The 27916-nt window shown below is 48.0% G+C and overlaps 1 protein-coding gene across 1 annotated transcript in view; it reads right to left on the bottom strand.

The window, feature by feature from the left end:
• Adam12 (ADAM metallopeptidase domain 12) overlaps positions 1-27916 on the bottom strand; it is a 317008-nt gene that overhangs the window by 37370 nt on the left and 251722 nt on the right. Inside the window, exons 12-14 of the mRNA XM_042285092.2 lie at positions 10589-10766; positions 4372-4461; positions 2520-2715 (exon numbers count right to left, since the gene is read on the bottom strand). Of these exons, the coding sequence (XP_042141026.2) occupies positions 2520-2715; positions 4372-4461; positions 10589-10766 (464 nt within the window). The remainder of the gene's footprint in view (positions 1-2519; positions 2716-4371; positions 4462-10588; positions 10767-27916) is intronic.

Here is a 27916-nt window from a genome sequence, read left to right on the forward strand (position 1 = left end):
ACCTCGGAAAGCCGAAAAAGTTGGCAAGACAACATTCTCCCCCAAAGTTTCTGGATGTGCTATGCCCTGCCAGCACCCGGATCCGTGGGCTCTGATCTCCAGAGTTGTAAGTTGTGACTTTTCCTGTCACCAGCCGCAAAAGCCATGGCCACAGGGAACTCGCGTGGTATCATTGACTGGAAAGCTACGCAGTCCCACCCATGTGGAGGGAAAGGGCCATGGTGTGCTGTAAGGGATGGCTGGGAAGCTGTGGCCTCAGCCGGAGGCCTTCCATGTCTCCTCTCTGCTGAGGGTGTTCTTTTCTAATCTGTGTTGAGAAAGGTCTGATGGGGGCACACTGAAATCCAGGGAGTCACTGCCTGAGGTGGTCCCCGAGACCTGGCCACTCTGATTTCCTCAGTACCCCACGCAAAGAACCACTCCAGACAAACCCACTGCACCTGTGCTAAGGCCCTCCCAGCCACCAGCGAGAAGGGGGGCAGGAGAGAGAAGTGCTAAGTGGGGGGCTCTTAGGGGATGCCCCCTCTTTGGGAAGGTATGCAGACTATAAAGCTGTCAGCTTCGACTAGCGTGATGGGGAGCATTCAAGAAGGCGGATGCTCTTGCTTTTGAGAAGCTCATCTGTCAGTCAGACTGACTTCTGCATGTCTAGACTGTACATATCTCTATCTCTGCCTGCATCCCCATTCCCTGACCCTGCCCCTCGCAGGAACCCTTGCATGTGATGCCAGAGGTCAGTGTTGGCTGTCTTCCTCTGTCATGTCTCTACCTTATTTTTGAGACAGGTTCTTTTTCCATATAGGGGCTCAGTGACTGGGTAGGCTGGCTAGAGCAAGCTCCAGGGATCCTCTGTCTTTACGTCCCCAGTGCTGGGATTACAAGCTTGTGCTGCTACGCTCAGCTTTTTACTTAGGTGTATGTAAAAAACGGATCAGGACTCAGGTCCTCATGCCTGCCTGGTCAGTACCGTATTGACTGAGCCATCTCCCAGCCCCACTGGTCTCAACATCGGTCTGTCTGTCTGTCTGTCTCCCCCTCCTTTTTTATTTCCCCGCTGATAAATACCTGCTTTGGTCACCATGGCAGCCCGCGGAGCTACACAGCACAACGGCTTGGGGAATACTGTCCTGTTCCGTCTGAGCTCATTCTGGAGCTGGGGCCAGGTCTCAGAGCACAGCTGGACACTCAAGAGCTCCAAGGGCTGGGTGTGCTGGCCAAGGACAGCTCCCATAAAGGGAGCAGCAGAACAGCCACTGTAACTCTAGCTTCCTGCCTCTAGAAGGCCTGGGAGAGGGGAAGGGCCACGAGAGATGTCTGGGGCCTGCCGCACTAGCCCCTGTCCTAAAGTGACCCCGCATGGCCAAAAGGTGTCTGAACTCTCTGATCCATGCCGCGTCCTCTGGGCCATTTGACACGTGTATAATGAGTGTCTTCCTAGTGCGTGTCTCTGCAATGGTGGTAGCCCTACCTGTGTCTTGAGGATCTCATGGGTGAGAGGACCAGCACTGAGAGACTCTAAAGAGGAAGTGTGAAGGGCCGGGAGTTTCCAGACTCTTTATTCTACCCATCTAGGGTACATCCACTTATGGGAGCCGCCAGCCTACATTTGCTTCTTCCCCCCCAGAAAGCTCCAAGTGAGGGATGTCTTTACTGGGCACTTCAGGCTTGGTCGTTGTACCCACATAACAGTTAAAAAACCAGGCTTCTGTGTTTGGTCATCATTTTCTGCCCTGGTTGACTCCCCTTATCCCTCTGGAAACCAGAAACTTGAGGAAAGTCTCTGGTTTCCCCCAGAGCTGGCTCAGCTCGAGGTCTGAGTCTGGCTGACCATAGCGGCCTTGCTGGCGCTGGGGCCTCTGGCCAGGTCTGAGGTCATCTCGTAGCCTTAAGTAAGGACTCAGCCAAGAACAATGGAAAGAAAACTGCAACACACTCAGAAAACATCCCCAATGGGATTCCTAGCCAGGATCCCGGGAACTGTAAATGGAGTAGATCCAGAATGGTTTCTAGGCAAAAGGCCCTCCCCAGAGTGGCGAGATCTCCTAGTAATAAGGCCTAGAGTGGTAAAGCCCTAGGGCAGTGCGGGCCCTGGGCAGTGAGACCCCCTGGTAGTGAGGCCTGGGGTACTGAGGCTCTTCAGTAGTAAGACTCCAGTGTCTAGGCTGCCCTATGTGACCCTGGATCTGACTTCAGAGTAGAGTCCTGGGAGAGATAGATACACAGGGCCCTGAGCTCTATTCCACTTTTTGGAACTTTAATGGGACTTTAGATCAAGGCCTCATCTGCCCGTGGGGGTGACTGTGCACTGTGGGAGTTACACCCAGATGTTGGGTCACAGTGACCAGGCTTAAATCCCAGCCATGCCTCCTGCAGAAGCAGACCTCCCGTCTCAGAGTGTGAGCTTCATGGCAGAGCAGAATGGGCATGCATGGAGGAATCCCCCCAGGAGCAAGGACAGACTCGAGCCCATAGAGCCCATGTCTCCAGTATCCCTCACAGAACTGGAAGAGGCCACGTACCTGGTCCCCAGAGTGTGACACACTGCTGCTCATGGGTCTGACAGATGCCGTTGTAGCAGTAACCATCCACTCCCTGACAGGGGTGCCCGTCATGCAGGTACACATTGGCTGGGCAGTGAGGGGCAGTCCCTGTGCAGAATTCTGGGAGGTCACAGGAGTTGCTGGAGGCCCTGCAGGCAGTTCCTGGAGGCTTCAGCTGAAATGACAAGGTAGCTTATGGCACGCGTACCAAGCGGGAGGAAACAGCTCTCAGAAGCTCCGCTGGGGCAGAACACAACAGGCCACCTACTACGGGCCAACAGGTGGGGGGTTCAACCCCATCCCCTTTGGTGGCAGAGCCTGCCCCTTAAGTGGTTTTGTACGGTTCACATTTGGGCGGGCAGCCACAGATAGCTCAGGTGGGAACTGCCGGGAACACTGTGTTCTCCAAGGAGTAGACAAGCTAGCTGGCTCTTGTGGACTCCCTTGGTGAAGAGGTGGACTTTTCTCAGGTTGCTGACACCATCACATGTCTTATCCTTATCCTTAGGCACCTTAGGCAAGGTAGCCAAATCAGCAAGCTCCGACTCTCAATAGTAGTGCTATGCTGTCATCCGTAGACCCAGGGCCCTCTTTATCACTTTATGGGGGGAACAACTGGAGGTTGGTGGTGGCAGGAAGGGTAGGGAGGACGAGGAGAAGGACCAGGAGGCGGCAGCAGAAGCCGCAGTGGTAACTGCTAGCCGTGAGGGCTGTTAGGCCTCTAGCAGCTCATCTTTCAGGCTGAAGAAATTAAGGTCCAGGGGAGCTTGTCTGAGTTCCATGGTCAAGGCCACCAAGTCCGGGGCTTGGTTGGCCTGCATACTCCCAAAGGCAACAAGGTAAATCACCTACCAACTCCTAGAAGGTCTGAAGTTTGGAAGGGATCACATGAAAGCTACAAAAGTGAATGACAGTTGGGTATCCCCACATATCCCTCCCTCCTTCTGACCCTCTTGAGCCTTTCTCTGTGGGGCTCAGCTGTTTTCATCTTCTCTCATCCCCTTCTTGGCACCCTCCAGCACTAGAAACTGGGTACTTGGGTACCAGGTACTTCTTACAACATTCTTCAGAACTTAGTGAACATCAGGAGGGAAGACACACATACATACACACATGCACGCACGCACGCATGCACACGCACACGCACACGCACACACACACACACACACCCCATTATAACATACTTCTAAACGATGTGCTTGGGTGGGGTGGATAACAGAGTTTCCTGAGATCTTCGTGCCAAGATCAATTGCTTAAGTATCAAGGCATTAAAATCTATCCTGGAAGCCACTAACGCTCAGGCTTCCCCCCTGTTAGACATGCATTCTGAATAAACAGGATGAAGGGTGGAAATGCCAATGCAGAATACACAGCAAGCCAGGCAACGGTCCCTCTGGAAGCTCAGGGTGGCCTGCACTTTCTGTTGGTACAGACATCCCAGGAACCACCAGCCTGGGTTCTCTGCTACCCACCAGACATTGGTATCTGGCAGGTGGACCTGGCATGAGGCTGAGTGACAGGGGTGGGGCTGGCCTCCTCCCATTGTTCTTCTCATGGAGTTAGGACTGCCACAAGCATAAGCGGAATATTAAGGTTGAGCTTGGGTTTCTCAGTCCTATTAATTTGTAGCCCACAGACCATTGATCACGAGAATTAGCAATTCAAATGTGCATTTTATCAGATCAGAAAATTCTAAGAACTAGATGGTACCGAATGGTGAAAAGGGCAGCTTCCCGGTATGAGCTTGGGGAAATCAGCCCACCGCTGCTCCACTTGTATCAGGCTGGAGCCACCCGAACCAGTCAGCCACGTCAGGCCACTCTGAACTCACCCGGCAGTCTTCACAGCACTGTCCGTGTGCACACACGGCGTCTGGCTTCAGAGTACAGGTAGAGGCATTGCAGCAGCGACTGGTGCACTCCTGAGGAGGGAAACGGGGTCCATTTGCAGGGTCACATGGAGTGGTGACTCTCAGAATGTAAATGTCACACCCGAAATGACAGCCAAGGACAAGGTAGCCCAGATTCCGAGCTGAAAACCTGCTCCAGAACTGCTTTCCTTGGCACCAGAGCGAAGTGTGTGTTAAGTGTTTGTGGACCATGGAGTCCAGTGTTGCTAAGAGAAGTCAGGAGCACTCAAGTGCCCTTCGTGGGAGGAGGGCCAGGGGGAGCTGGGAGCTCTTCAGGTCGGCAGCACAATGGTGCTTCCAGGAGATTCTTCCTGCAGGGCATGTTGTACTGAGCTGTGTTGGAATCACTGAAGGACTTGGAAGTTGCTCATTTAAAAATGCATGCATGGGCTAGGCAGTGGTGGCACAGGCCTTTAATCCCAGCATTTGGGAGGCAGAGGCAGGTGGATCTCTGTGAGTTGGAGGCTAGCCTGGTCTACAGAGTGAGTTCCAGGACAGCCAGGGCTACACAGAGAAACCTGTCTCAAAACACAAGACAAAACAAACAAAACACCATGCATGGATGTGACCTTTACTCTTCGAGAACGAACTCTTCTGATAGACTGGAGTACAGTTCAGTGGTGCAGCACTTGTCTGGTGTATTAAAAAAATGGGAGTGTGTGTGTGGGGTCTGCTTTTGATTGGAAGTATACAGAAGCACTGAAAGGAAAAATTCAGGCCAGTTCCCTGTGGGGTAGCCAGGTGGGTGAGGAAGAAATCCATGTTTAGCAAAGGTAAATTCCTTGGCCTAGGGCATTCTAGGAAGAGGACCGGTCATCAGAATGGGGCTGGAGGATGTTGGGGCTAGGAGTTCTCATTTTATTACCTTTTTCCTCCCTCCCTCCCTCCCTCCCTCCCTCCCTCCCTCCCTCCCTCCCTCCCTCCCTCCCTCCCTTTCCTTTTTGGCCCCTCTCTTTTTCCCTCCCTCCCTCCCTCCCTCCCTCCCTCCCTCCCTCCCTCCCTCCCTCCCTTTCCTTTTTGGCCCCTCTCTTTTTCCCTCCCTCCCTCCCTCCCTCCCTCCCTCCCTCCCTCCCTCCCTCCCTTTCCTTTTTGGCCCCTCTCTTTTTCCCTCCCTCCCTCCCTCCCTCCCTCCCTCCCTCCCTCCCTCCCTTTCCTTTTTGGCCCCTCTCTTTTTCCCTCCCTCCCTCCCTTCCCCTTTTCTCTCTCCTTTCCTCCTCTCCTTTCTGTTACACCATTTATAAAACCCAAGGACTCATGGATGCACTCTACCAACTGGGCTATATCCTCAGCCTTCTGTCTTGTTTTGGGAGATACAGTCTCTCTATGTGGGCCTGGCTGGCATGGCACTTCCTTTGCAGACAGGCTGGCCCCCAACCCTTGGTGGGTGATCCTCCCATCTCTCCCTCCCTAGTGTGGGGATTATAGGCTCATGCTGCTGTTTCTGGCCTGAGCATGCTCATTCTCAAAGGATCTAAATACATAAAAATGGAGCTGTGTCATCCTGTCTGAAACAAAAGTGAAGAAGAAATTCAACTCCTTCAGCTGACAGCACACCATGTGAGCACATGGCTTCCTGACAGAGAGGAAGGTCAGCTCTCTTCACCTGCTGTAGAAGGCCTGCACCCATCTGTGTAGCAAATCTCTGAAGCCCATGAGCTTTGGAACCTCCTGGTAGTTTGGAAATTTGTGCGATTTAGAGGAAAATGTCACAGAATGCTTAATGCTGCCAAAATCCTCAACATTCCTTTATTTTTGACGTATTCTGAAGAACTTACACTTGGCCAGCCAGCATGAAGCTAATCGCATCCATATCTAATTGTCTAATAGGTTACTCCTGAAAACTATCTCTTGTGAATGAATTTTTTTTTTAAAATCAGGCTTATAGACACAATTAATAAATCTGCCAGTGATTGGGGAGATTTAGGGCATCCCTAAATACCTGTTCAGCATCCACTATTGGAACTCCATGAACTGATCTCTCACGCAGTGTTTACGTTTGCTCCTACCATGCATACTTCCAAAGTTGTTAAATTTTAAATCTGTTTGAGGACTTTATAAACATCCGGGACATGTAATGTATACAGTAAGATAAAACTGCCAACCAGAAGTCACTGCGGCAGCTTTCATGACAGTGAGGGTTTGTAGCTTATGGGCTTACAACTCTATACAAATCTAGAAACTTTTCCCTCCTTAAGGATCCCATTAATTGCATCCTGGACCAGTGCCATTGAATGTGCAGCAGAGCTGTTCTGCTGGCTGGGGTCTCAATGACTTCCCTAATGTTCTATTAGCTGAGTCAGAGACGTCCTTGCAGTCATCTGATATCTGGGTCTAAAACACTTGCAAGGACTCCTCCTGCCTCCCCTCAAATCACCAGAAATGTAAGCAGCAACCCCAAAGGGAACGTAGCCAAGTGGAGTGACTTCAAAGGGGGTCAATCACAAGAGAAAGATAATGAAGTTTAAAAGATGTGTGAGGGACTGGTATCCTCTTGACTTTAAAAGAGGTGGGGCAGCGTTCCAGCCTTGTTAGTTGGAAGGGTGAGTGGGTTATCAGGGAATCCTTAATGCTTTCTACCAGAAGGTAAAAACATTTTTTAACTACCTCAACTCTTTTTCTCTACTACCGTACTTCACAGGAGACAAACTCCTAATTACCCAAAATCCATGTCTGTATTACCATATTTCACAGAAGAGACAGATTCCTTGTCTAGTGATGCATTTACTATTTTAGGAGTCAGCAGAGAAGCAACAGAGCCAATGAACATCAGGTCTCAAAATAAGAAATAAGAATGAAGCCATTAAAGAACCTTGTGTAAGGACCAGTCTTTCTCGGGCTGTGGGGAGCAGATGTTGAGTTTTAGTCACCTTGAGCTGGGGTAAAGCTACAGTGCACATTCCTAGAAATGATGGGGCTTACTTCTGGGAGTGAGGGATCACAAGCTTGTTCCAGCTGTGTGCTGGTGTACATCACACTGACCTGTCATTCCCTGCTTCCCTGGTGTGACATACTGAGTCCCTTTTGGACCAGGAGATACATGGTTTGGTGTGATTCACATCAGGAGGCGTGTCTGCAGGACTTGGGCATGGGCAACCAGAAAAAAGATCCCAGGCAACAGGTTTGAATGAAAGTCTTGGGCAAAGAAGTTTGGTGTCCTTGTAAGCTTGACACAGCCTAGAGTCATCTGAGAAGGGAGTCTCAACTAGGGGATTCCCAGGACAGACTGGGCATGTCTGGGGGGTGGGAGTTGTCTTGACTGTTAAATGATTTAGGATGGCCCAGCTCACTGTGGATAGTGCCAATCCCTGGGCAGGTGGTTCTGGGCTGAAAAAGGAAGCTGTATGAGCCCGGGCTTAAGAGTGAGCCCACAAGGAGTGCTCCTCCATGGCTTCTGCTTCAAGTTCTTGCCTGAGTTCCTATCCTGACTTCCTCCAATGATGGACTGTGACCTGGAAATGTAACCCAAGGAAATTCTTCTCTCCCCTAAGTTACTTTTGGTCGGAGTGTTTTAGCACAGCAAGAGAATGAAGCTAGAACCCATGGCCAGGCACAACTGACATCTGAACCTCCACTGAAAACATAAAAATACATTAAAATGACACTGGCAAGCAAGGCAAAAAGGTCACTGTGATGTTAACAGATTCCTTGGGAGGAAGAGCTTTAGATGAGGAGAAGGGAGTTTTTCTTAATATCAAGAAACCTCTTTATGAAAAGAAGAGGACCCTAACCACAGAAATACCAAGATGGGAACTACATGCAAACAGAATTTGGCTCTGTCTAATGAGGAACTTGTCACCATTAACACTGCCCCACAGTGTAGTGGAGTCCCTGGAGAGAGATCAAGCACCTCGCCAAGGCTGTAGGATTCATGTGTGAAGATGGAGGAACAGGACACAAGTAGATAGCAATGGGAACTCAGGGGGCTGCTTCTATGTGGGTGCTGGTGGTGACGGCAGGGCTAGTGGTAATGGCGATGATGCTGATGCAGGGCTGATGCTGAGGATGCTGAGGATGCTGATGCTGATGATCAGGATAGAGTGACAGCAACAGTGACAATGGTGGTAGGGACACTGGTGTGGCAGCAGCGGTGAGTGGGGTGGTGATGCAGGCATGTTGGAGGTACTGATGGCCGTTGTGGAGATGGCAATTCGTGGCGGGGATGGCAGTGTGAGGATGGTGGTGTGGAGAGGATGATGATGGTGATGGATGTGGCAGTGATGACAGTGTGCTGTGGGCACCATGACAGCGGTAGATGGTCATGGAGGCAGAGGGGGTGAATGACTGCCAATGGAGTCATTCCAAATCTCAGCGTTCATGATTCCATGAAGGACTATTAGATTTATTTGCATTAATAAATAATTATAAGGCATTCAGATCAAAGAAAACCATCTTAAGTCAACATGGCCTCTCCTGAGAAATGTGGGTAATTTAAACTAATTGGGTTGTTTCTTTAAGCAATTAGCAAGGCCTCTGAGGGACTTTTCTCCTTTGTACACATTCTCCCATGATGGCTTCACTTTTCCCTCTGCTAATCCTGAAGCCATTCTGTAACACTATAATTAGGACTTGTTCCTAGCCAGCAACTACTCCCTGCTCACTGTGAGCAAAATTAACCACTGCTGTGGACAAGGCCATTATCACAGATAAGTTCTGAGTTTGTCAAGGACACAAAAACTACTTCTTTGTCTCCTCACTCCATCTGACTCCCCCTACCCCCTAGTGCTCTGCCTTCTCTCTCAGAACCTGGGAGAGCAAGAGCGTTCCTGTTGGCACTGAGCCTCCTCAGGGACTTGGAGACAGGCTGGGATATAGATTCTATTATTCCTGTGATGAGCACAGGAATACATGGGCTGCTTTGGCTCCCTGCCCCAGTTTTCCTTGTTTCCTGGGTACCTCCTTCCAAAGGAGCCCTCTGAGATGCTGGCTTCTTGAGAACTTGTTAAGCCCACCTATGGACCAGGCTAAGCCTGTCTTAGACCTGACTCCCATTCTGGCTTGCATATGTTCTCAGGGAAGGAGCCCCAGCCTACCTGCTCTAAAACACTTGGCTTTGATTTACTCAGAATACAATCTCCTCTGGTTTTCTGTGTGTGTGTGTGGGGGGGATGTGTTTGGGCTGGGACGTGGCAGCATTCTTTTTGTTGTTCTTTCTCAAGACTGTTTAGAGAGTGAAAAGTGACTTACATGTTTTATGTTGATCAGCTTCATCTTGGGCCTATATAAACAAGAAACTTCCAGAGACCGGCTGGAGAGCAGAGTTCAATAAGCGTGGTGCTGGATGCAAATGCTAGCTGCTTTTTCTTGTTGCTTCTGAAAACTAACAAGCTGAATGGCTGGATCCTCTGGAGCCTCAGCTGTGCACACAGGGGAGGCTGCAGAACAATCTCAGCTAGACAGAAAGCGCTCTGCTCAGCCTGCCTATCCATACTCCCCGTTCACAGCAGGCTTTACAAAGAGAAATGCCTGGGAACTTAGGAGCCCTTAGAAGTTAGACTCCTGGGGCTTTGCTTTCCAAGAAACTCTGAGCTAAATGCTTTTTATTGCTCTCATCCTCATCACCCCAAGAATGGGGCACCCTTCAATCGAGGAGACTGCACTCCCCTGTTAAAACCTAGTGACACAGCCAACCCTGTATTTGGCTAGCACTCCAGGAAGCCACCCACTGTGGGGAGCTTGTGCCAGGTAGCCATATGGGACTTTCCCAGAGAATCTCTATTACACCAGCACCCTCACTACCAACTCATTATCTCCCCCTCCTCCCCTGTGTATGTGTAAGTCAGAGGTCAACATCAAGTATCATTCCTCAGGTTCTGTCCATTTTTGATAAGGGCTCTCACTGGGACTTCTAGGGCTCACCGATTATTAGATAAGGGTGGCTGGCTAGTATGTTTCCAGGATCCGCATCTCTCTGCCTCTCCAGTGCTGGGATTGCAGGCACATACCATCATACTCAGCTTTTCCATGTAGGTTTTTAGGAACTCAGGTTCTCCTGGTTGCATGGCAAGCTCTTTACCAAGAGAGCCATGTCTCTAGCCTACCACCAGTTTTTAGCATGTTCATTTTGCTGCCTGAGCTTGCCCAAGCTCCCCCTCCCCTCAGTCAGAGGTGACAGTAGATACCACGGAGAGTGTCCCCTTACCTCTGGTTCCCCGCAGTCACACTCTTCTCCCTCTTCCACATAGCCATTTCCACACTTCCGGCCCCCAAAGGCCTGCTTGACCTCTGGTAGGTTGAAGAGGCACATCCCCATTCCCTTCTCCAGGCTAGCCTCCAGGTCCTTCCTGCTACAGCTGCTGAACACCATGGGGAATGGGAACCTGAGAAGGAAAGGCCCCAGTGAGTCGTCCCGGGTCCCAGTGGCCTTCTCTGTCTTCAGGTGCTATGGCCCAGGATGCCTTCCGGCAGCGGTGTACAGCTGCTCACGGGTATTTCTAAACGAACAGAGTTTGCTCAGACACAGTCAAATGAGGCCTTGTCAGATAGTCCTGGCATTCGTTCCCACATGGTGAGGGAAGGGCTTTGTCAAAAAGAAGTGATGTTTTGACAGTGTCACAGCAATAGCTTTAGACAGGAGTCACATCACAGTGCTATCAACAGTTCTTCAGTGAGGTTGCATTAGTTATTTTTTTTATTGCTGGGACAAAACACCATGACCAACGCAACCTATAACAGAAACCATTTAATTGGGCTTATGGCTTCAGAGGGGTAGAGTCCATGACGGTGGAGCAAAGGTGTGACAGCAAGCGTCGCTGAGAGCTCATATCTGGACCCACAAGCAGGAGGCAGAGAGAGGGAGGGAGGGAGAGACGGAAAGAGAGAGACAGAGACACTGAGAGAGATACAGAGAGACAGAGACAGGGAAACAGAAACAGACACAAGATAGAAAAACAGAGACAGACTGAGAATGGCAAGCATGTTTTGAAACCTCAAATCCCAACCCCAGTGACACCCTTTTTCCAATAGGGGCCATACCTTCTAATCCTTCCCAAATAGTTCTACCAACTGGGGACCAAGCATGGAAACTTAATGAGCCTATGGAGGCCATTCTCATTCAAACCACCACAGAGGTGATGCTATAGGAAATGAAGTCTTAGGGCCCAGAACTTATAACAATATATTAATGTCTTTATTGGTATGTGCAAAGAGGAAAATGGTACACAATGTGGTACTTATTTGATCTCTGGATCCAGGGGATACGTGGTCTGTCCTACTGTAGAGCAGGTTGATATTGGCATTCACACCTACGAAGAGCAAGCCATGGTCTTCCCCTGGCACAGCTCTATGCAACGGAGGTGGTCCAGAAACCCAAGACAATATTGCCTTGCCTATAAATTCCAGGGTTACAAAGGGTGTGGTGTGGTCAGTCACAAAGTGCTGGTCCCTTTCTGGGGTCTAGAGGTGCTGTCCAGGCACTTGGCACCTGAGTGGACCTTGTGACTAATTCTTGGCAATGGGCTGTGAGCAGGAGTGATGTTGGGTCTGTGGTGTTGAACTGACTATCCCTCCCTGAAGACTTCTTTTCCCTTTCTCTCCAATGATCAGGGAGAGCCACAGGTGGTACCCGGTCCTGACTCCCAGGAAGAGAAAACTGAGAATCCCTGAGTGTCCTCTGGGTTGGAAACACACTTCTGTGAGCTGCAGAGAACGGGGGACTTTTCCCTTCAGCAGCCAGTGTTATGGGCATGGTTTAGTGCCCCCCCGGGGGGGGCATATACTGGAAGAGTGGCTGCAGTGAGCTGTTGCTAGGTAGTGAGGAGCCTTGCACAGGTGGCCTCCTGGAAGGTGGGGTGCCACTCCCAGAGGGATGCAGCTCCTGAGAGACCCAGACTAGTTCCCACTAGGATGAGACATCAAAAGAACAAGCTTGGCTTTGGAATCCTTCTTGCTTCCTGTCTTGCCACGGGACTGCTTCCTCTTGCATGCCTTTGGACACTGTGATATCTTTTGCCACGAGGCCCCCACAGGGTGGCACAGATGTTGGTACCATGCCTTTGGACAAGCTCTAAACTATAGCTGAAGAATCCTCTTTTCCTCTTATATTAGGAACCACCAAACGTTTTGTGATAGCAACAGAAAACAGACGAATAGAGTTGCCCAACACAGAGCATCCCACTCTCTCATATATGCATTTTCTGATCTCTCGAGGAATTGAAGACAAGGACAGGCCTGGCAGAAATCCTGAAGGTTTTATGACTTAGCGAGGAAGCAAGCCTACTGTCCAGCACGCCCAGGCAGGCGTGCCTCCCCATGGAGACAGTTACAGGATGACATTCTTATTGGATCTCAATCAACTGGCCAGGCCAACACAAGCAGCTACATCTCCCTAAATATGGCAGAGTAACTGCCACATCATGACTTAGTTTGGCAATATTTCCGCGTCCTGAGGGTTCATGCAGCCAAGCTGATGACACCACTCCTCTGCCCCTCCGCCCACCGTCACTCTCAGGTTAACTGGAGTCTAATTCAAACCACAAATAAACAAATGAAGTCGAGTCTTGCTCTGCTGGATGGAGAGATAAGTTGAGACTGATGAGCAGGGCTGTAACAAAGTTCCCTTGGCAGATAGATGATGGCTGGTATCAAAATAATGCAGAAAGGCTCCAGTGAACGATGGAGTGTTACATTTTCAATTTAGAAAGGCTGGGTGTGGAAGAGCCATCACACAGGCACTGAGGGCAGCTCTCCTCTGCAGAGAAGCCGGCTTGGCCAACGACTGGTGCAGGCCTTCTCTTCCATTGGAGAGCACCCCTCTGTGAGGATCCTGGGGGCCTGAAGCTCATTCTCAGAGGCAGGCAGCTAGGTGCGAGGGTGACATGCTGTGACAAGCTCCCTCCAGAAGAGATCAGTCCCTGGAAAGTGCCCAAGTTAATTAGAAAAGACTCCAGGATAAGTTGAGGGGAAGGTTTGGTGATGAAGAGCAGACCGAGTCCTGGGGGGGCGGGTGGCTCAGTGGGTAAAGTGCTCACAATGCAAGTGTGAGGACCTCAGGTCGGATCCCCAGAGCTGTGTTAGGAGGCAGTGTGTCTATAATCCCACTATTCCCATGAGAGGACGGGAGGCAGAGACAAGAGAAGCCCCAGGAGCCTGTGTGCCAGGTAACCTGATGTACTCAGTAGAAAGCCTGTTTCAAACAAGGTGGCAGGTGAGGACCAATACTCAAGGCTGTCCTCTGACTTGCAGGCATCAATTCCTTAGGGTATCACTGTTGGAACCACAAAACATGGCTGTCCTCCTGAGATACCAGGTAAGGGTTTAATAAAGTTGCTGACCCTGAGGGTCACTCACACACATCACAGAGCTTGCCCTTACTCGAAAGCCTAGGCATGCTAACCTTTAAAGTCTTGCTTAATAAAACTCCCAGGGACTTCTGGCCATAGCCCTCAGCTCCTCCTCCCCCAACCTGGGGTCTTCTGGGCCTTCTTCAGTGCCCACAGTCCTTCCTCAAGTCATTTTCCTTTTCTTTGGTACCGGATGGTAACCAGGCATGGCAGGCAAATGCTCTAACCCCGATCCACTTGATTTATAGCCCTGATAACACCCCCACCTATGATAGCTCTTTGGATGGCAAACAGTGATGGGATGAGGGACATTCTCTGCCTGGAGACAATGTTTCCTGATTCATCTTTTTGTGATTCCTCATGGAAGGTACCACTGACTATTTCATTCTGATAGATTGTTCTCGAACCTTCTCTGGGCATTTGGAGGAGGAAAAGCCATGTGACCCTATCATGCAGTGATTCTGAAAATATCCCACACTGAGGAGGTATCAGGCTTGCTGCAGATTTTAGGGCAGGGACATGCATAAAACACACACTGGCTCCTGGAGGTTCGTTCTGGTGGGCAGAGAGGTGAGGAGATGAGGGAACAAAGATGCCCACTAGGAAGGAAGACACTGAGGAGAATAAGTACCAGAGATGCACACTGAGTGAATAGAGACGGTGGACGGTACTCCCCCCAAGGAGAACTCACTCTGAAGAGAGCAAAGGAGCCTCTCCAATGGGCAAGACGAAAAGAACGTGGACACATCCTGGGAAGAGCTCACCACGGGCGTGGGCAGCAGTTACTCTTGGTGGAATATTCATCAATAAAAAAGCAGTCACACACACTGAGAAGCCGCCCCTTCTTCAGAAAAGAGCCCCTAGCTAGTCCCTGTCATTTATACCCAAGGACAAAGTCTTGCTACGGTGAGAAGACACCAGAGTAACTTTACCCATGGTGCTTTGCCAGTCTGTTTTACAAGTGCATTCTCTCATCTCTTCAGGCAGCAAGGATGATATGGACCAGCCTGCCAGAGACCCAGGTTTTGGGACTCCGTGAGGAAGCAGGCCTGCTGTCTAGCATGTCCAGGATACCTCCCCCGAGAGACACTTATAGGATGACATTATAATCAACACAGTCTCCATGGAGATACTTTTCTCTCCCCCCCCCCAACTTTCAGCCAACTACATTTGTCCTAAGCCACCAAGGTGCTCAGTGAACTAATGTTCAGTGCCAAGAAAGCATCAAAACCTAAAGCTAATGGGCCCCGATCTCTACTCCCTGCACAAAGTTTAATAATCTGAAATTATTTCAGGTCTCAAAAGAGAAGGGAAATTGAACAGAACCCAAATATGAGACTGTTCTCATTACAATACTATTCTGATCTACACATATTAGAATACTTTTTCCACCTCAAAGGGCCATTGGGTGCTTAGTGACCAGAGCACATAAACAAGACGGCTGGACCATGGAGTCATGAGTCCCCTGATTATCAGAATGAACAGCAAGCCAATGACCCCTGAGTTTGGCTAAGAATCTGCTCTCTGTGACATTAGCATCCACAGCAGGGCCTGTGGTGTGACCACTGATGGATGCTGGCACTCCAGTGAAGCCACACCAGGGAAGCGATGCTGAGAATGCTCAGCAGGCCACGGGCATCACTGCTTCCTAGTCTGCTGCCCTGGGGCTCTCTATGATGGCAGAACAGCCGATCTGGTCGTTATCTTCACAAGTCCCAGTTACTTGTTCACCCATTTAAGAAGTAGTTTGCAAGTGCCCATTATACTCTAAGCTAAGGAGATGACGATTCAGATCTGGCCTGAGTACCGCCCAGTGTTTTCAGGATTAAGTCTTGTCAAGTCCCGTTCCTATCTGACTGCCCAATGCCTCCATTGTCTTTCCAAACATTTCTCTAAATTCTGTAGGATTCCCAGGAAATGGTCGTAGAATTAGGGTACACGGTTATTTGTGCCACATATGTGGGGACTACAGGTTAATTCTGTCAACTCATTCTTTTTCCCTGTTATAGTATTCCCATCACAAGATTATAAATTCCCAAGACTAGTCACTGAGTTAGATTTTGGTCTATCCATTCTTTCAAAACAACCCCAGGAGACTATTATTGTCATTTGCAAAGGGATGCGTTTCCAGTTAGGGGCTGACAGACACTGGGTTTGAACAAGTCTTTTGATTCCAGTGGTTAAAAACTACCCTATTTCCTTGGTTACTTAAGTCAGCATTGGATTACCTGTGATGAACAGCTGAACTGCGGCAAGTGATCAGCACATGCTTGATGCCCAGACTTGGAGGCTAAGGACTAACCTGCCTACACCCCAACATATGCCTAGGTCAGTGCTTCTCAAAGTGTGGTTTAGGAGCAGCAGTGTCATCATCATATTAGGGACGTGATTCCCAGGCCCTGTCCAGACCCCCAGAGTGGGAGTGACGAAGGAGGATCTCAGCACCCGTGTCCTTCCAGAGAGCAGCTTAACTTGATACAAAATTCACAACATATGAAATTTACCTTTTAAGTAATTTTAAATTTGCCATCCAGTGATTCTTAGCTCACATGTAACATTGTAGGACCACAGTCACCTTGTACTTCTGGAACATTCTCTTTACTACTGCCCTAGCCACCTTCAGCTGTCAACTTGACATAGCCTAGAGTCGTCATCTGAGAGAGTTGGCCCAGATCACACTGGCCTGCGACCATGTTTGTGAGAGATTATTTTGATTATGATTCATGTGGGAGGGCTCAGCCCACCGTGGGCAGCACCGTCCCTAGGCAGGTGGGCCTGAGTTTTATGAGAAAGGGAGCGGACCATGAGCCCGTAATCATTGTTCCTTGGTGGTTCCCACCTTGACTTCTCTCAAATGTTGACTGTTGTCTCTAAGTGTGAGATAAAACAAATCCTTTCCTTTCCCAAATTGTTTTGGGTCAAGAGTGTTTTATCACAGCAACAGAAAACCAAACTAGAACCACCACTCACACCATGGCTATCCAGTAGTCACTTCTGTTCACTGCATGGAGGAAGCAGCACGTACTATGTCCCTCCTGCAGCTGGGTCTTTCCCTTAGCGTAGTGCTTCAAGGCACATCTGCACAGTAGCAGCCCAACATCCCTTTCTAGGGCTCCAAAGCTGTTCATGGTAAGATAGCCCTATATCTGGCTATCACTAGATGGCCCAAGGGATGCCAGTTTAAGCTTGAAAGCGCCTCACCTAAGTTTGAGATTCACATCTTGAGGATACTGAATGGAGCTACCCGCACCTACTTATGTCGTCACAGGAACACAGTGTAGGTTCCTCAGAGGGAACCTTTCACACGCTCTGCTTCAATACCATTCTGCTAGATACCATGGTGCCATTTTCTGAGAAACACTGTACAGCATTGGGAAAACCCTTCTTGGTTTTGGGCATGGACTCAAATGCCCCTAAGCATCTGCCTGTCTCCTTAAGACAAACCCAAATCAAGAATGTGTTTGTAAATATTAAGAACTGCAGCAACATTGGTATAGTTAAGCACACCTTTAGCCCTAGCACTTGGGAGGCAGAGGCAGGTGGATCTCTGTGAGTCCAAGGCCAGCTTGGTCTCCAGAGTGAGTTCCAGGATAGTAAGCACTACATAGAAAGACCCTGTCTGAGAAATGAATGAGATCTACATGATCAAACTGGACATGAGGCAGGGTAATGAAGGGCAAGGGTTGAGGGAAAGAGAGCTTAGGAGAGCTGGAGATCCCAGCTGTATCAAGAACAGAGAGGGAGGAGAAAAAGAGACCATGATAAATGAAGACCTCATGGGAATAGGAAGAAGCAAAGTGCTAGAGAGGTCCACAGAAATCACAAAGATACCTCCACAATAAACTACTGGCAGTGGTGGAGAGAAAGCCCGAACTGATATACTCTGGTGATCGGATGGCCAAACACCCTAACTGTTGTGGTAGAACTCTCATCCAATGACTGATGGAAGCGGATGCAGAGATCCATGGCCAGGCCCCAGGTGGAGCTCCGGGAGTCCAATCAGTGAGAAAAAGGAGGGATTATATGAGCGAGAATTATTGAGACCATGATTGGAAAAAGCACAGGGACAAATAGCCAAACTAGTGGAAACACATGAACTATGAACCAATAGCTGAGGAGCCCCCAACTGGATCAGGCCCTCTGGATAAGTGAGACAGTTGATTAGCTTGAACTGTTTGGGAGGCATCCAGGTAGTGGGACTGGGACCTGTCCTCAGTGCATGAGCTGGCTGTTTGGAACCTGGGGCCTATGCAGGAACACTTTGCTCAGCCTGGATGAAGGGAGGAAGGGACTGGACCTGCCTCAACTGAATCTGCCAGGCTGAGCTGAATCCCCAGGGGAGTCCTTGCCCTGGAGGAGATGGCAATGGGGGTTGGGCTGGGGGGAGGGCTGGGCGGGAGAAGGGAGGACAGGGGAATCTGTGACTGATATGTAAAATTAAATTAAATTATAAAACAAAAAAATGAAAAAAAAAAGAAAGACCCTGTCTCAAAGATAAAACAAAACAAAACAAAACTACAGGAATACATGGGCCCTTGCTCTGTATGCAAACCAGGTGCAAGGTGGTGAAATTAGGTGCAAGCTGGTGTCGGTGAACGGAGAGATGCTCCCTTCTGCTTGCTCTGAGAGCCAGCATCCTAACTCTGTCTTCCCGTCACCTGCATTTTTGCTTTCTTACTCAGTAGTCTTATTCCCTGAGCTCCCATGAAGAGAGTACTACATTAGGCTCTGTAGCTTTTCGTGACATCGAAGATCTTGCTCAGCCCATGGTATGTATTTAAGCACACAAGTTTGTTTCTTCCATAGCCCTTGGCAAACTCATCACAGTACACCATTTAATGCATTTAATAAATTATCCCCCAATACGCCAGGTCAGCAGCTAATTGAACTGACATATAGCAGTGACAGACTTGGGCAAAGCAATAAAAGTGGAGAATTACTCAGAAAAGAAGCCATTTCCCACGCTCTGTCCCTGGGCACAAGAACACTTTAAAATAATTGTACCTGAAACCCAGAAAGGAGAGCTGCTTTCAGATCAGGGCAGAGAATTTATCTCCGACACCACAGTCACCCTGCTGTGGTTCCTGCTCAGATATGACCTCTTTTGTTAGACACGTTTGCCTTTTTCTCTAATATTTAACTACCAGGGACACTTGGGGCACGCTTACCACACTGAATGCAAGGTTAGACATAAAAGGAGAATGAAGTGGAAAGGTGGATGATCTGTAGGAAGATAAAATCCCACTACTTTTCAAAAAGAGGAAGCTACTTCGGGCTTCCCACCACACAGACAGTCACAGCTTAATATCCAGCTGTCTCCAAACTGCCAAGTAACACACAATTAGGAACAACTTCTGCTTTGAGAAATCTGCAGCCAGAAAAGCCTCTTCTTGTTCGAGCCTATTGTCCATTTTGTGGCTGTATGCTTGGGATGACTCACACTAAGCCAATTTATCAGCTCTGACAGAAGTCAGGAGTTATCTGCCTCGTGAAAGCTCTCTGGGAACTGCTAAGCAACAAGCATTTTTTTTTTTCCCCAGTAAAAATTAGACCTTCAGGCCAAGCCACTGAGAAGAGGCTGGATTTAGGGGCTGCAGGTCTCATGGTTTCCTGTGGCCCTGTTTTCTTCCCTGATGATTTGACCCAGTCTCTCAGTTCATTACTTCAGCTCAGAGCTTCAGAAGTGAGGAAGGAAGAGGAAGAGACTGTTACAGGCCCTGGATGGAGTATAGCTTAGACACTACACAATTGTGTGATGGAGAAAGTCAGCTCTGGGGAAATGGAGTGGGAAGCCGTCCACATTTATCTCTTTGAATGGACTGAAAACACACACACACACACACACACACACACACACACACACACACACACACACACACACACACACACGAGAAGAAAAATAGGACTCCATTTGCCCAAGAATTAAGGTCAGCAATTAACAAGTGGGACCTCAAAAAACTAAAAAGCTTTTGCAAAAGTGAAGAAACAATCAGGTAAAGAAGAATCCTACAGAATGGGAGTGCATCTTTGTCAGCAACACATCTGGTGAAGGATTCATATCTAGAATATATAAAGACCTCAGAAAACAAAGACTTGACCCCCATCCCATTCATAAAACCCCAACCCATTCATAAAATGGGCTACAGATCTGAACAAAGAGTTCTCAAAAGAAGAAATATCTCAAAACTGTTCTTCACTTAGAAATTAGGGGATACAAATCAAAACCACTTTGAGATTCATCTCACCTTCATCAGAATGGCAAAGACCAACAAAAACAACAAATAATAAATGCTGAAGAGAATGTGGGGAGAGGGGTTCCCCCACTTACTGTTGATGGGGTTGCCAACTTCTTCAGCACCTCTGGAAATCAGTGTGGAGAATTCTCAAAACGCTAAAAATAAATCTACCATGTGACCCAGCGATACCACTCCATGGCATATTCCCGAAGGACTCGACATCCTACTTCACGGATACTCGCTCAGCTGTGTTCATTGCTGCCTTATTCACAATAGGGCATGGAAACAAACAAAATGTTCTTCATTTTGTTTGGCAATTGGAGAATGAAAAATACGGTACATATACACTCTGGGATACTATTCAGCTATAAGAAAAACAACAATAACAAAAAACAAAAAACAAAATCGTGAATTTTGCAGATAAATGAATGGAACAATGAAAGACCTTACTGGGTGAATTAACCCAGACCCAGAGAGACAAATGTCACATGCTTTCCCTCATCTGTGGCTCTTAACTCCAAGTCTTGAGATGTGAGTATACTACATGTGGTGATGGCAGAAACCAGGAGATAAGATGGGATCATGGGTAAGTAAGAGAGAGGGGACTAACAGGTTATGAGAGATTTGAAAATGGAAATGGGTAAAATCGGGAGTATTTTAACTCAAGGGAGGTGGGTAAAATAACACTGAGGATGTCTAAAAACTCTGTAGAGGAATCATATTATTACTTACCTAAGATTACATATATATAAGTCCACGTATATACATGTAGATATATAGTTTAAATGAAGTTATCCCATTTGGGCTGACAAAGATCCTCCTAATAGCCATCGAGTAAAAAAAAAAAAATCCCCAATACCAGGCATAAGAACATCTGTTGTAGAATATTAGTTAAAGATGTGTCACATTTGTTTATGCTGTTTAATGATGCAAAGATGTGCTGCCTTCTTATATATTGCATTTGTTTAGCTTTGTGAAGCTGTGTTACTTTGCCTGTCTAAAACACCGGATTGGTCTAATAAAGAGCTGAATGACTAGTAGCTAGAAGGAGAAAGGACACCAGGAGCCATCCACCCAGCTACACAACAAACCATGGAGTAAGAAGTAAAGAAAGGTATATAGAATAGAGAAAGATAAAAACCCAGAGGCAAAAGGTAGACTGGATCATTTAAGTTAAGAAAAGCTGGCTAGAAACAAGCCAAGCTGAGGCCAGACATTTATAAGAAAGAATAAGATTCTGTGGATTTGAGAGTTGGGGGTGAGACCCCAAAAAGCCAAAGAGTAAGAGTAAAAACAAACAAACAAACAAAACTAAAAACAAACCTCCTTATTGAGTTGTTGGTTTGGGAACTCCAGGAGACTCCCCAAACAATGTGGGCTTTTGCCGTTGCCTTTCATTGCCTCCCAGAGGTTGAAGGTAAGTTCCTATTGTTGAAGATACCAGGCACTTCAGACCCCAAATCCCATTTTGGACACAAGACCCAGAGGACCCAAGCTAGATCTGACTTGAAAGCTTCTTCCCTAAAGAAAGTTTTCGTAGTAGGAGAAGGAACCATGTACCTTGCAAGGGAGGGAGGCAGCTAGTGGCCTACTCTGCAGTGATGCCTATGAACTACAATGATGACCAGAATGCTAACCCAAGGCTGCAATGGTGGTGCCCACTGCCATTGGTGGTAACAGCTCTCTAATTGGACTTAAGGCCTGTACAACAAGAGCAGTACTGATACTGGAAACCTAGCCATCTATCTGGGGCTAGTGACGTCATAAACCTTGGAGGAGAACCCACAACTGCCACTTTACTAGACTAGCATGTAATTCCTGACTGTATTCTAAATATTTGTCCTTATACCCACAGATTTAGTGCAGCTCTCACCCCTCATCAAAGACATTTCTCTTTGTAACACATGGGGGCCATTACAGAAACCACAACAGGTCAAAATTGGAGAATAAGTGACCGTGGTGGTCCCAGACACACTTGATACATCTGCAACACAATTCCTGCACCCAAAGGTCAGGGAACATTTCAGAAGATGAGGCAGAAAGATTGTAAGAGCCAAATGGACCAGAAAGTCATCTGAGAATATGTGTCTCCTAGAAATGACAGGGAAGCTATACCCATGATACTTCAATAATATGGTTGCCTCAGTAAGACCTGAACAAGGATGATGCCAATCAACATACTAACATGGAAGGGGGACTCTCAAGGGGGTCCACCTATAGATAAAGAACAGGCAACTGAGAACTTCTGAGAGTGGCAAACAATAGTTTTCCTCAGGGAATATTTTATATTATATATAAGTATATATAATATGTCTCACAAACCCCCAAACCCCCAAACCCCCAAACTCAGCAACAACTACAACCAAACTCCAAAATCACATGTTCACAGAGGAGAAATGACATCGCCATACAGGGCTACACAACAGCTCTTGGAAAACAAGTTGCTGAGAGCTCCCCACTGACTTCTCATTTGCAGACCAAGATGGAAGCCACAGCAGAGTAGATCCAGTGTGTTCTTCATCTAGGGGTGTGGCATGAAGGAGGTGGGGAGGAAACAAGCCAGGATGATGATGTCTAGGTACTTGTCTGTCAGTGTTACCTTGGGCCTCAGTTTTACATATGAAGTGGGCATCATCACCTCCCACTCTAAGGATGAGGACAATGGAGCTTCAACCAAAACCCCTAGTTTTGGGGTAACCTCACAGTGTCCTGAGATGCTAAGTCATCTTGGGGAAAGATGTCTGTGACTGCTTTGCTCATTCTTGGGGCTTAGAAACATTTCAGAGATGGTGCACAATCCATCATAACTGTAGCCAGAATGCAGCAATGTAGTAAAACTGCAAAGACAAATGAAGAAGGGCTACATACCACCCTTGGCAATTTTATACTATACCTGGCAGCAAAAAGACTCCTAGGTTCTGAAGGGCAAACAGGAACAGGACTCAGGAGCATAACCAACCATCCAATCATCCATCCAACCATCCATCATCCATGCATTCATCCATCCAACCACCATATATCCATCCATTGAACCACTATCCATCCAACTATCCATTCATCCACCCATCGATCCATCAATCCATTCATCCATCCATCCATTCATCCATCTATTCAACCAACACCCATCCAGTCATCCATCCAATCATCCATCCATCCATCCATCCATCCATCCATCCAACCATCCAACCACCATCCATCCATTCATTCATCCATCCATCCAACACCCATCCAATCATCCATCCAGTCATCCATCCAGTCATCCATCCAGTCATCCATCCATCCATCCATCCATCCAATCATTCATCCAACTACCATCCATCCATCCATCCATCCATCCATCCATCCATCCATCCATCCAATCAACCAACCATCTGTCTTCAGGTTTTTATTGCTGTGAAGACACACCATGACCATGGCAACTCTTATAAAGGAAAACATTTAATAGAGTGGCTTACAGTTTCAGAGGTTTAGTCCATTATCATCATGGTGGGACATAGCAGCATTCAGGCAGACATGGTGCTGAAGCTAAGAGTCCTATATCTTGATCAGCAGGCAACAGGAAGTGAACTGAAGCACTGGGAGTGGTTTGAGCATATATGAGACCTCAAAGCCTGCCTTCACAGTGACACACTTCCTCTAACCAGTGACATCTACTCCAACAGAGCTACACCTTCTAATGGTGCCACTCCTAATGAGCTTATGGGAGCCAATTACATTTAAACTACCACATCATCCATCCATAGACTAGCCACATTAACGTGCTTTTCAGAAGGTTGCTACCTGCTACACCTTGTTTTCGATACCCTAGAGTTTTTCCCACATTTCCCCTAAGGCTCATTTTCCAGGATCATGGTCCCCAAGTCCTCCTATCTTCTTCCAGGTATGAGTTCACCATGGATTATATTCAAATGACATGTATTATGACAGATTTTTAAGAAACCAAGTCCTTTGCAATGTGGAGCATGTCCTATGTTGTCCCACAGGAGTACCAGCTTTGGCATTATTCCAACTTCTCTTCCCAGGTCAAGGTCACATCCTCCCACAATGACAAAGTACAAGGGCTACAGCTGGGGTGGACTTTGCCAGCTTTTAAACCCCAGATTCCAGGGCCATCGTCACAAAAGCCTTCAGGTCTTTTGCAGCTGGGCCTCTGTGTAAAACACTTCATCTCCAGGCACAGAACATATGTGAAACCAAGTGGGCCTCAGAGTCAGGCTGGCTGGCAGTGTTGGCACCCCTGGGCGATTAGCCTTGCCTTCATTCAGCAGTCTGACAGGACTGCCATTCAGTTTATGGGGGCCACCACGGTTCAGGGTTCAGGGCCTGTCTTCCTGCCTCCTCATTCTTAAGGGGCTTAGAAATGCTGACAGTAGCTAGGTGCCAGTGGCACACACCTTTAATCCAGCACTCGGGAGGCAGAGCCAGGCAGATCTCTGTGAGTTTGAGCTCTGGTCTACAGAGTGAGTTCCAGGACAGGCACCAAAACTACACAGAGAAATTCTGTCTCGAATAAAAAAAAAAAAAAAGGAAATGCTGACAGCTGACAGCACTTACCCTTTGCTTAGTAAACCCCCTCACTGATAGCCCATGAGTCAAATTTCATCACTGTGGCTTTTCAGCTGAGGAAACTGGAGTTCAGAGAGGTGAGATGCCTTAGCAGGACCACAGTGGTGCAGAGCTGGAACTGAATTCGGGGTTTCTGAACAGAAGTCTGCCATCTTCATTCTGTAGACCTAGCGGGGCTGTCAGGAGCTTCTCCCCCCAACCCCAGGCACAGGCCATGAGGCAACCCCAGACAGGACCTGGCACAGGGGCCTGTAGGGGTGGGAGTGGGGGTGACGTGCAGGTAATATTTAGAGAAAGTGGCAGTAACCTCAGTGTCTTGGGGCTCTTAGGAGCCAGGGAGAAATTAAGATGAGTCCTGAGGTCCTTTCCAATTCCAAAATGCCTGAAGGTCTTTGGTGTGATGGAAAGCAAGGGTCAGTACCCCTGAGCTCAAGTGTAGGTGAACATGCATGCACACATCTGAACCAGGTTGTGAGTTATTCTGTCCCTAATTAGCTTCCCATAGGACAGCCTGGTTACTCCAGGCTGATTACTTTGGGGCAGGGGGAGACATGGGCTAAGTCCTTTCTGTTACTCGATGGTGAATGAGCTGGATATGAAGGACACTGGCTCAGAGGATAGATTGGACCTCAGTGAAGATAACGGGAACTGCATCTATTTATTCTTGCAAGAACAGCAGTGACTGCATCTGAATGGATGCTGACCCAGTGGGTTTGCCAGATGGGCTACAGAAGGCTAGGGAAGACATAGGCTTGGTGAAGGCTCCAGAATGTCCTCACCTCAGTAGGACATGGCTGTGGTTAATAGAAAGCACCTGCGACACAGAATGGATCCATCTGCAGAACATTATTGTTCATGAGCTAAACATGTGAACTTTGACCTCTGCTTCTCCTACTGGAAACTAATTAAAGTGCGAATCCAATTCCTCAGAAATTTGAATAAAGAGACACTAAGTGTGCTGTGGTGAGCTGAGATGTGCATGGGCGGCTTCTGGATGCTACCACTATGGGTTTCTCACTTCTGCCCTGAGCAGATGTTTCCTCTAGAAGCAAGTCCTGAGAGCGGAGGACCCACAGGCAGGGCCGTGGTGTTCAGACCAAAGGGACCTCTGTTCTCAGTTGGTTCTGCAGAGGCCCTGGGTCAGATGAGCTGCTCAGTGTCTGGCTACATGGAAAGGCTGCGGCTGGTGGGGTCTTCCAAGTTTGGGTGCTGACAGATATAAGCAGGTGCTGTGCTTAATGAGGGACAATTTCTGAGCCTCAGGTAACAGGCCCCTTTCTGCTGCTGGACCAGACACACTTGCACAATCCATGCTTATAACGAGGAAGCATGTGCCTCTCATCACACCTGCTGGGTAAAACCGTCACCATAGAGAACTCTGAACCCTGGCTAGGGCAGAAGTCAGCACACATCCTGTCCTGGCCCCGTTGGGCAGCTCCTGCAGGGGTTACTGCCAGGGGATAGAGGAATGGCGAGAGGAACCTCCAAAGCCCACTGGCACCTGGTGAGGGTGAAGGGCTGGTCCTGGAGCCAGGAGCTTGGGCTGACAGCCAGAAACGGAGTCTGACCGGGCAGGGCCCGTGTCCTCGCCAACCTGCAGTCTTCTCATCTGTAAGACGGCGCTGAGTGTGTCTGTTCTCGGGGCTGTGGCAAGGACATGAGGAAGACGCCCGAGTTCTTGGTAGAGTGGAGAGATGTCTGGTGGGGTGTTTCTTCTTGTGTTCTAGAACTATTAGACTGTACATGTTTTTTTTTTTTTTGACATGCCTCCAGGAAAAGCCTCCCTGGGAAGACCCTACATTTTACAAAGCAAATTGCTCTCATCATCTTGCTCTCCATGGAGTGCATGAAAATAACTACAGGCTTGGCCTCCTCACCCTGTGTGTTTACTCAGCTCTTACTTTGAGTTTGTTTTTAAGTTGGTCTATTGATTATATTGAGGCTATTCTTGTAAGCTATTGTAATCCCACTGTATAAAGACATGGTGCATACAAAAAAGGAAAACGGAGTTTGTATAAATGCTAGGCTTGATAAAATGATGATGATCATACAGTTTTTCCTCGAGATTTAGTCATTAAAACATGAAACAAATGATTGTGTTTTAATTGTCACTTATCTATTCATCTATTCATCCAATCATTATCTATCGCATCCATCCATCACCCATCCACCAACCTACCCATCAATCCAACTATCCATTCATTCTCCTGTCTACCCAACCATCCAATTGCCAACCCATCCACCCTTTCCTCATCAATCCATCCACCTATCCAGCCACTCATCCACCCACCTATCCACTCACCCATTCATCTATCTACTCACCCATCTACCCCCACACCTATCCACCCACTACCTCCCTACTCACGAATTCATTTATCTACCCATCTATCTATATCCATGTACCTACCCCCAATCCATCTAGATGCTTACTACCCACTTATCAATCCATTCACCAATACATCTACCCACCCATCAACCCATTCATCAATACATTCACTCACCCACCCACCCTTTCATCCAGGAAATATTTATTGGTTCTAGTATATGCTGGATGCTGTTCTAGGTGCTGGGGATTCAGCAAAGATAAAACAAATATCTGACCTTTTGTGGCATAACATGGTTCCTTCCAGATAGCACAGTTACAGAGAGACCCAGAAGTTACCTGTGCCTTCACGTAAAAGCCTTTGTACCACGTTCTAGGAAGAGGAGGAAGCCATGCAGGGTACATGCATGGGAGAGAATGGGGTCAGGCAGAATGTCAGCTGTAATGTCTTCACAAATAAAATGTTGGATTAAAGAGGCCATGACCCAAGACCGGAGATCACTCTCTGCTGTAGTGATGTAATTTGAAGGAGCTTTGCAGACCTAACTAGTTGTAAAATGGGGCTGTCTCCTGCCTCCCAGAAGTTGCATGGAAACACTGCTTTGTCCTGAGAAGGCCTTTGTCCTTACATGAAGTCCAAATATGGCCATGGATACTTTTGTGTGGCAAACAAACTAGGAGATGACTCAGTTTTAGATCCCTGGGCTTCTGCTTGGATGATTTGGAAACTTGGTGGCTTGCTGGACTTCTGAGTGCCGGTTCCCCTACTTTTAAAATGGACACACTTGTGTCTTCTTCACTGACCCAGGACAGCACAAGTGCCCTCCACTGAGGTAGGTGGCACACTTCCTGTGCCATTTCCCCTGGACTGGATACTCAAGGAGCAATGCTTATAAAGTGTCCAGCCCAAGAGAAGAGAACAATTCTGCCATGCCCTGGGCCCAGATCATACAGTATTTGAAGTCTGAATTAACTACAGATAAACCTCTTTATTTTCCAATATGCTGCATCTACTTACCCAGGCAGTAAGCAAGAGCTAGTGTGCTGTATGCTAATGAGGTCTT

Source organism: Peromyscus maniculatus, chromosome 1, assembly GCF_049852395.1.
Source record: "Peromyscus maniculatus bairdii isolate BWxNUB_F1_BW_parent chromosome 1, HU_Pman_BW_mat_3.1, whole genome shotgun sequence".
Classification (NCBI taxonomy): Eukaryota; Metazoa; Chordata; class Mammalia; order Rodentia; family Cricetidae; genus Peromyscus; species Peromyscus maniculatus.